At 39.0% G+C, this 10570-nt stretch overlaps 1 protein-coding gene across 1 annotated transcript; it reads left to right on the forward strand.

The window, feature by feature from the left end:
* LOC107646885 lies at positions 4736–5287 on the forward strand. Its single transcript, XM_016351027.1, has one exon. It carries the CDS (start codon positions 4736–4738, stop codon positions 5285–5287), a length of 552 nt encoding a protein of 183 aa, XP_016206513.1.

Consider the following 10570-nt stretch of genomic DNA (forward strand, 5'->3'; position numbering starts at 1 on the left):
TTGAGGTGCAAGCTGCCAGAATCTCATTAGAGATGACAGACAACTCAAGAAAAGAGGCTTATAGACAAGTAGAAGACGTGTTAGTAAAGGTTGAAGGCCTTTACATCCCTGCTCATTTCATAATCCTGGATACTGGGAAGGATGAGGATGAATCCATCATTCTTGGAAGACCCTTCCTAGCCACAGCAAGAGCTGTGATTGATGTAGAGAGAGGTGAACTAGTCCTTTAATTGAATGAGGACTCCCTTGTGTTTAAAACTCAAGGTCATCCTTTTGTAAACATAGAAAAGAGGCACAGTAAGCTTTTCTCAGTACAGAGTCAACTAAAGCCCCCACAGTCAAACTCTAAGTTTGGTGTTGGGAGGCCTCAGCCAAACTCTAAGTTTGGTGTTGAACTCCCATATCCAAACTCTAAGTTTGGTGTTGGAAGTCTATAAAATTGACCTGATCACCTGTGTGGCTCCATGAGAGTCCACTGTCAAGCTATTGACATTAAAGAAGCGCTTGTTGGGAGGCAACCTAATTTTTATTTATCTAATTTTATTTTTATTTTTATTGTTCTTTCATGTTTTATTAGGTTCATGATCATGTGGAGTCACAAAATAAATAGAAAATCAAAAACAGAATTAAAAACAGCAGAAGAAAAATCACACCCTGGAGGAAGGACTTTCTGGCGTTTAAACGCCAGTAAGGAGCATCTGGCTGGCGTTCAATGCCAGAACAGAGCATGGATCTGGCGTTGAACGCCCAAAACAAGCAGCATCTTGGCGTTCAGACGCCAGGAATGCACACTGAGGAAAACTGGCGCTGAACGCCAGAAACAAGCATAGAACTGGCGTTCAACGCCAGAATTGCATGCAAAGGCATTTTACATGCCTAATTGGTGCAGGGATGCAATTCCTTGACACCTTAGGATCTGTGGACCCCACAGGATCATCTCAGTATCTGTGGATCTCCTCCCCATACTCCCCATATGGCCGAACCTTAACCCCTCTCCCTCCACTATATAAACCTCTCCATTCTTCTTCATTTTCACACAACACAACCCTCTCTTCCTCTTCTTGGTCGAAACACAACCTCTCTCCCTCTCCTCCATTCTTCTTCTTCTTCATCTCTTCTTTCTTCTCTTGCTCGAGGGCGAGCAATATTCTAAGTTTGGTGTGGTAAAAGCATAAAGCTTTTTGTTTTCCATTACCATTTATGGCACCTAGGACTGGAGAATCCTCTAGAAAAGGGAAAGGGAAGACAAAAGCTTCCACCTCTGAGTCATGGGAGATGGAAAGATTCATATCCAAAGCCCATCAAGACCACTTCTATAATGTTGTGGCCAAGAAGAAGGTGATCCCCGAGGTCCCTTTCAAACTCAAGAAAAATGAGTATCTGGAGATCCGACATGAGATCCATAGAAGAGGTTGGAAAGTTCTAACAAACCCCATCCAACAAGTCGGAATTCTAATGGTTCAAGAGTTCTATGCTAATGCATGGATCACTAGGAACCATGATCAAAGTAAGAACCCGAACCCAAAGAATTATCTCACCATGGTTCGGGGGAATTACTTAGATTTTATTCCGGAAGATGTGAGGTTGGCGTTCAACTTGCCAATGATGGAAGAGAACGCACGCCCCTACACAAGGAGAATCAACTTTGATCAAAGGTTGGACCAAGTCCTCATGGACATATGTGTGGAAGGAGCTCAATGGAAGATTGACTCAAAAGGCAAACCGGTTCAACTGAGAAGACTGGACCTTAAGCCTGTAGTTAGAGGATTGTTGGAGTTCATTCAACGCTCAATCATTCCCACTAGCAACTGGTCTAAAGTTACTATAGACCGGGCCATCATGATCCATAGTATCATGATTGGGGAGGAAGTGGAGGTTCATGAGATTATACCTCAAGAACTCTACAAGGTGGCTGACAAGTCCTCCACTATGGCAAGGTTAGCTTTTCCTCACCTCATTTGCCATCTACGCAATTCGGCTGGGATTAACATAGAGGGAGATATCCTCATTGATGAGGACAAGCCCATCACTAAGAAAAGGATGGAGCAAACAAGAGAGCCTATTCATGGATCTCAAGAGACGCATGAAGAAGCTCATCACTAAGAAATCCCTGAGATGCCTCAAGGGATGCACTTTCCTCCACAGAACTTTGGGAGCAAATCAACACCTCCCTAGGAGAACTGAGTTCCAACATGGGACAACTAAGGGTGGAACATCAAGAGCACTCAATCATCCTCCATGAAATTAGAGAAGATCAAAGAGCTATGAGGGAGGAGCAACAAAGACAAGGAAGAGACATAGAAGAGCTCAAGGACATCATTGGTTCCTCAAGAAGAAAACGCCACCATCACTAAGGTGGACTCATTCCTTGTTCTCAAATTTTCTGTTTTTCGTTTTCTTTATGTTAAGTGCTTATCTATGTTAGTGTCTTATTACATGATCATTAGTATTTAGTAACTTTGTCTTAAAGTTATGAATGTCCTATGAATCCATCACCTCTCTTAAATGAAAAAGGTTTTTAATTCAAAAGAGCAAGAAGCACATGAGTTTCGAAATTATCCTTGAACTTAGTTTAATTATATTGATGTGGTGATAATACTTTTTGTTTTCTGAATGAATGCTTGAACAGAGCATATGTCTTTTGATGTTGTTTTTTAAGAATGTTAAATATGTTGGCTCTTGAAAGAATGATGAACAGGAGAAATGTTATTTGATAATCTGAAAAATCATAAAATTGATTCTTGAAGCAAGAAAAAGCAGTGAATACAAAGCTTGCAGAAAAAAAAAAGAAAAAAAATGGCGAAAAAAATAGAAAAAGAAAAAGCAAGCAGAAAAAGCCAAAAGGTCTTAAAACCAAAAGTTCAAGAGGCAAAAAGCTATAAGTCCCGCTCATCTGATTGGAGCTATGTTTCATTGATATTTTGGAATTTATAGTATATTCTCTTCTTTTCATCCTATTTGATTTTTAGTTGCTTGGGGACAAGCAACAATTTAAGTTTGGTGTTGTGATGAGTGGATAATTTATACGCTTTTTGGCATGGTTTTTAGTATGTTTTTAGTAGGATCTAGTTACTTTTAGGGATGTTTTTATTAGTTTTTATGTTAAATTCACATTTCTGGACATTACTATGAGTTTGTGTATTTTTCTGTGATTTCAGGTATTTTCCGGCTGAAATTGAGGGACTTGAGCAAAAATCAGATTCAGAGGTTGAAGAAGGACTGCTGATGCTGTTGGATTCTGACCTCCCTGCACTCAAAGTGGATTTTCTGGAGCTACAGAACTCCAAATGGCGCGCTCTCAACATCGTTGGAAGGTAGACATCCAGGGCTTTCCAGCAATATATAATAGTCCATACTTTGCCCGAGTTTAGACGATGCAAAAGGGCGTTGAACGCCAGTTCTACGCTGTAGTCTGGAGTTAAATGCCAGAAACACGTCACGAACCAGAGTTGAACGCCAAAAACACGTTACAACTTGGCGTTCAACTCCAAAAGAAGCCTCTGCACGTGTAAACTTCAAGCTCAGCCCAAGCACACACCAAGTGGGCTCCGGAAGTGGATTTATGCATCAATTAATTACTTCTGTAAACCCTAGTAACTAGTTTAGTATAAATAGGACTTTTTACTATTGTATTTTCATCTTTGGATCACCTTTGGATTATCTTTTGATCTATTGATCACGTTTGGGGGCTGGCCATTTGGCCATGCCTGAACCTTTCACTAATGTATTTTTCAACGGTAGAGTTTCTGCACTCCATAGATTAAGGTGTGGAGCTCTGCTGTTCCTCATGAATTAATACAAAGTACTACTATTTTTCTATTCAATTCAACTTATTCCGCTTCTAAGATATCCATTCACACTTCAACATGAATGTGATGATCGTGACAGTCATCATCATTCCCTATGAACACGTGCCTGACAACCACTTCCGTTCTACCTTAGATTGAATGAGTATCTCTTGGATTCCTTAATCAGAATCTTCGTGGTATAAGTTCGAACCCATGGATGGCCATTCCTGAGATTCGGAAAGTCTAAACCTTGTCTGTGGTATTACGAGTTGGATCTAGGAAGGGATGGCTGTGACGAGCTTCAAACTCGCGAGTGCTGGGCGTAGTGACAGACGCAAAAGGAGGGTGAATCCTATTCCAGTATGATCGAGAACCTCTAGATGATTAGCCGTGCCATGAAAAAGCATTTGGACCTTTTTCACAGAGAGGTTGGGATGTAGCCATTGACAACGGTGATGCCCTATATAAAGCTTGCCATGGAAAGGAGTAGGAATGATTGGATGAAGAAAGTAGGAAAGAAGAGGTTCAGAGGAATGAAAGCATCTCTATACACTTATCTGAAATTCTCACCAATGAATTACATAAGTATTTCTATCTTTATTTTCTATTTATTTATTATTATTATTCAAAAACTCCATAACCATCTGATATCCGCCTGACTGAGATTTACAAGATGACCATAGCTTGCTTCATACTAACACTCTCCGTGGGATCGACCCTTACTCATGTAAGGTTTTATTACTTAGACGACCCAGTGCACTTGTTGGTTAGTTGTATCGAAGTTGTGACAAATTATGAATTAAGATTAGAGCACCAAGTTTTTGGAGCCATTACCAGGGATCACAATTTCGTGCACCAATAGTAAAGTGGCAACTGAAGAAAAAGACCAGGAGAGGCTCAAGAAGAAGGAGGAAGAGCCACAAGCTCTAAGAAAAGGAAAGCAAGTCATGAAAGAGCATCCACAAGAACAGAGAAAGGAGGTAAAAGCTTACATTCTTCCTCTGCCATACCCTCAGAGGTTGAAAAAGGAAACCAAAGACCAACAGTTTCCCAATTTCTTGGAAGTTTTCAAGAAGCTGGAAATCAACTTACCCCTTGCTGAAGCTTTAGAGAAAATGCCATTGTATGCTGAATTCTTCAAAGAACTCATTAACAAGAAGAGAAGCTGGAATGAAAAAGAGACTGTGATCTTGACACAAGAGTGCAGTGCAGTAACTCAAAAGGTTCTCACACCAAAACTCAACTATCTTGGGAGCTTCTTTTTGCCTTGCACCATTGGCAACATGTCCATTGATAAGGCACTGTGTGATCTAGGATCAAGTATCAATCTGATGCCTCTATCTATGATGAGAATGTTGTCTATAGAAGAAGTAAAGCCTACACGGATGTCCTTGCAACTATTTGATAGATTAATGGTAATCCCCAATGGAGTGGTTGAGAAACTCTTAGTCAGGGTGGGTAAGTTCATATTTCCAGCAAGAGGGAGAAACTCTTTGTGATATTGGATCTAGATGAAGAGGGAGGCAATTCTATCATATTTGGAAGGCCTTTCCTAGCCACAGCAAGAGCCATCATTGATATGGAAAAATGAGAAATGACCTTGAGAGCACATAATGAGCAGATCATTCTAAATGTCTTTAAGGAGATACAGCATCCTGATGAAAAGAAAGGTTGCATGAGAATTGAGGAGGAAGACTTAAACTGGAAGGAAAAACCCAAGCAAGCACTCTTCAACTCACCCTTGGTGCAAAAGACTGACAATAAAGAGAAACGAAAGGGTCATGAGGATAAGAAGGCTGAGAAGGGATTGCAAAAAGAGGTTACAAGATTAATCATTATGAAGAAATCCCCTGACATAACGCCTGCTTCTAAGAAAGAAGGGTCACCAAAGAAAAGAAAGAAGAGCAGGAAAAAGGTTCCAAAAGGGTGGAGAAACAGGAAAATTCCAATTGAAGAGTTCTCAGAGGGAAAAAAAGTGAAACTAATCTACCAACAGTTGGAGGCATTTCCTCAATCTGATGATTATTACATCGTCAATAAAATACTCTCGTTGGAACATATATAGATTGTTCATCAATACACAGGAAAAAAGCTCATAGTGAGAGGGGACAAGCTGAGGCACTATGATCATCAGCCACCATAACAGAGAACCAATGTCAAGCTAGTGACAGTAAAAGAGCGCTCCATGGGAGGCAGCCCATGATTTAGTGTTCTTGCTTTTATTTTAATGTCAATAATTAATGGTTCTTCTAGCATGAATTTGAGCTTTCATGAATATATTTGATTGTTGCATACAACATTTTTAAAGCACATGATTGATTCCTAAGTTTGGTGTGCCTAAAAGCACTCTAAAATGGCTTTTCAAGCATGATGATCATATAACCATCTAAGGATATATACTCGTTCATTTTCTTGAAGTATATAGCCAAACATTAAGTTTGGTGTTCTACATGTGCTATGAGTTTAAAGAAAGTCAAATTTGCTCTAAGTCTAAAATTCATGAAAAGACAAACCATGCCTTGCATTAATTTCTTTTGAATTTATGTTGTTAAAATAGAAAATAAAATGTTCTTTATGATGAATAAACTAATAGTGACATAAATTAAAATTGGATTTCACATGAACTATTTGATGTAAAACAAGTTTGGTGTCCACCAAAGCTATGTTTACTTAATGTGGCACGGTTAGTCATTCATATATAAGGAACATGTAGCCAAAATTTTCAATTTTCTTTATCTAGTTATTAATTTTCACTTGCTCATCACCACCTCTTTAAACTCAAATTTTGTTGTGTTGTTAAGGTGGATAAGTATGAAGAAGAGGAGATTGAGGGAAATGGCAAGACCATGCAGTACGGTTAACACAAGGGTGAAAAGCATATCATATGTGCTGGGAAATGGCTCCTTGGAAAGCACAAATCTGCACAATGGTGGGAAAGGCTCATCACCTAGAAAACTGAACACATGTGCCCAATGAAGAGGTGATTCTTGTCCTCGTTTAACTCCACATGCACACCTTCCATTCCCACTTTCTCATAACATCTCCACCGTTCATTATTTGTCAATCCTTCCTACAAGTAACTCCAAACACAAATCCGGCTCATACTTTCACTTGATTCATCATCTTTCATAACCAAATAGATTCTGCCTTCCTTATACATCCCAAGTCCTTGTATTTTAACTTGAGGAACCGTGCCCATAAGAGTTCTGCCCCTTTCCTCTTAAACCATGTTATGTCTAAAAGTTTCTTCCCAATCCTACCTTCTCACCTCCAACCGTGCTCATAATTCTTCTTGTGCTTGACATTGTGAATTCAACTCCCTCCTTCCCTATTCAATGGCTTCATCAAGTTCCAGAAGGAGAAAAGGGAAGCAATCGACTGAAGCTGAACCACCCACCTATGATGACAAGAGATTTAAATCTCAATTACATGTGTTACAATATTACGGGTGGATGGAGAATAAAGAAGTTATTCCAGAGATTGGATTCAAATTGAAGGAAGGTGAATACCCCATGACAAGGAATGAAATTGAAAAGAGAATATGGGAACTCCTGTGTGAGCCACTTACAGACATAAGTACAACTATGATAAGGGAGTTCTATGAAAATGCAGTAAGGAAAAGTAAAACTAGCCTCCCCTACAAAAGTTTTGTTAGGAGAGCTGAAGTAGACTTCAGCCCAGCAACAATCATGAGTGTTTTACAAATAAGAACAATCCCTTTCAGAGAGCCCAGCTTTGACGAAAGAACGAAGGGCGAGAATAACCCTGATGAGCTAGTAAATGGTATATGTCTGGAAGGCAAAGACTGAGAAAGAGATTTAAATGGGGATCCAAGTTACTTGAAGAGAATTGATCTTTCACCTGAGGGCAAGGGTTGGTACGAAATAGTGAGAAGATCAATACTCTCCACTGGAAACCCTTCAGAAGTTATAGTGAAGAGAGCAATCATGGTGCACTGCATACTCAAGGGAAGAGAAATAAATGTCCCATAACTTATAGCAGACAGCATCCAAGAGATGGCTGAGGACAGCAGCAAATCAAGCAGACTTAGTCACCCAAGTACTATATTACGGCTGTACAATAGAGCAGGGGTGCTCTTTCAGGATGCAGATACAGACTGGGTAAAGGAAAGGAAGGCAATCACCAAGCAGAGGATGGATGGTGCTACTGACACTCAGAGGGAGAAAAGATCTCAAGAAAGAAAGGAGGAGACCACAAATAGAAGAGGGACAAGCTTCTAGCACAATGGATTTAAGCCAAATTCAGATTTCCATTGAAGAACTGTCTTAGCAATACGTAAGGGCTAAAGAGCAACAACAAGAACAATACATAAGGACTTAGGAGCAGCAAGAGAATTGGCAGCTGAAGATGATGGATAACAAGAAAATTTCCAACTGAAGATGATGGATCAACAGAGAGAATTCCAAGAAAGTTTTTTGGAATAGCAAAGGGAACAATCTGGTCAATCTCAAGAATCATTCAACAAATTATTTCAACAACAAGCTGAGCAAGAGAAGTACATCCAAAATCTTTATCAATGGAAGAACATATACCACACAGCTGGAGAGCATAGGTATCTAGACAGGATGGAGTATGATATAGAGACTCAAGCAAAGCTAAACTACATAGCCTGTGGCATGCCAGTGATGAACCGAGAGATCAAACCATTTGTCCAGTGTCATGAATTAGTAGACAATCAAAGAGCAAGAGCTAAGAGAAATATAGAAAGAATGGAGCAAAGGTTGAAGGAGGTTGGACTCCAGGATCAGATAGACCATTCTTGGGATCAGAGATGCCCTGCTGAAGAACAACAAGAAACAAAAAAGAAGAAGAGGCAGGAGCCAAAGAAGAAAGGAAAGTCTAGTAAAGGAAAAGAGCACAAAAATTAGAAGTGGTGGAGCTCCTTTCATAATCTTAGTAAATAAGGAAGATGAACATCTGAAAAATGATATGCCTTCCAAGTTTTCATGTTTTGCACTTTTATGATTAAGCTTATATGTTCTACACCTTTATGTTTTTGAATAAGTTTTCATGTTCTCCATTACTATAATATTTCTCCATTTTCTTTCTGCATGAATAAAAGAAAATGATTTTAACTGAAAGTGAAATTGTCCAATTTGATAGGAATGAGAATAAAGTTTAGTGGTGGTATGTGCTAGATTGTCCAAGTAAGCTCACTAATAAAGAGGAAGGGTAGAGTGTTCTTTTTAAGTATGAACTTAGGACTGTCTGTAAAATCTTGGTAAATAAAGATCCTTGGAAAAAGAAAGAGTAAGAAGGAAAGGAAGAAAAGCCAAGAATTGGCAACAAAAAAATTGAAAGAAACAAATAATAAAGCTAGACATTGATGAGGGAAAAATGATTCCACACAAAACTCACTAACAAGTGTACCGGGTCGCATCAAGTAGTAATAACTCACAAGAGTGAGGTCGATCCCACAGGGATTGATGGATCAAGCAACTTTAGTGAGGTAATTAGTTTAGTCAAGCTAATAGTAATGAATTGAATGATAATTAATCAGCTGAATGTAAATTGCAGGGAATTTAAATTGCAGAAAGTAAAGTGACTGAATCTTAAAGAGCAAGAAAGGTAAATTGCAGTAACTATAAAGGAAATTGGGTGTTGGGAATTTAAATGAAGCTGTAAATCAGAATTTAGAACAGTTGTAGAAGATGTAAATTTGCAGGAAATGTAAATCAAGCTCACAGCAAACTCAAATGTAAAGTGTAGAGGAACAGGAAGATTTAAATTGCATGAAAGTAAATTGGAAGCAATGAGAACAGAAAGCAATGAGAACAAAAGATTAAAATCAAGCTCAATGTAAATTGAATTGTAAAATTGCAGAAAGGGAAATTTGTAGCAGAGGATTATTAGAAACTAAAATTTCATAAGCCAAGTTGAATTCAATACTTGAAATGTAAAAGTGCAAAAAAATAAAAGTGTATCAAAGAGAGCTTTCTATACTGTCCTACTCCTACTCCTATTGCTCTCTAGCAATGCCAGCCTTGCTCTAATGAAATGAGATTGATGCCTTTATATAGGCTTTACAAAATGAAAATGAAATTGAAATTGAAAACAAATTACAAATGAAATTCCTAATCTAGCTTCTCTTTGCTTGATGGCATTGATTAGGATGCACTTGGTTCACTGCTATTGAAGCATTCTGTTTGGAGCAGTGAACTCCACGTTCACTTGTCATGTGTGCTTCCTTGGTGCGCATTTGGTTCCTAGCGTTGCATTAGTGAATGCTACGTTCACTCACCCAACACTCTCTCTTGGTTTCTTTTTGGTGCGCGCCTTGCTTTCCTTATCAAAAGTCACGAAAACGTTCACATTAGTGAACGTGACATTCACTTTTTTGAACGCTAACCTTTTGCTGAGTGTGGTTTTTGGGCCTAAAAAATGCCTATCACTTGTGCTTCAATTTCATGCCGAATATAGATTGCTATATATCATTGGAAAGCTCTAAATGTCAGCTTTCCAACGCAACTGGAAGCGCATCAATTTGACATCTTTAGCTCAAGTTATGGTCCTTTGTAAAGGCATGGTCATGCTGTCAGCGCCAAGTTAACAAAAGTGAACGCCCAGTTAACTTTAGTGAACGCTCCCCTTACTTCCAAGCTGGATTTCACAAGAAAGTTAACAAAAGTGAACGCCTAGTTGACAAAAGTTAACGCCTAGTTAACATTTTGAGCGCTGATTGTGAACATGGAGCACGCTTTCTTGATTTAGTTATGGGCCACGCTTTTAAAAGCATGTCCTAAGGCTCCAAAGTGTGCCTC

This window comes from Arachis ipaensis, chromosome B06 (assembly GCF_000816755.2).
Source record: "Arachis ipaensis cultivar K30076 chromosome B06, Araip1.1, whole genome shotgun sequence".
NCBI lineage: Eukaryota > Viridiplantae > Streptophyta > Magnoliopsida > Fabales > Fabaceae > Arachis > Arachis ipaensis.

What these genes read in the sequence shown, in the direction of transcription:
- LOC107646885 (XM_016351027.1), top strand. Translation starts at nt 4,736, where the DNA reads ATGAAAGAGCATCCACAAGAACAGAGAAAGGAGGTAAAAGCTTACATT.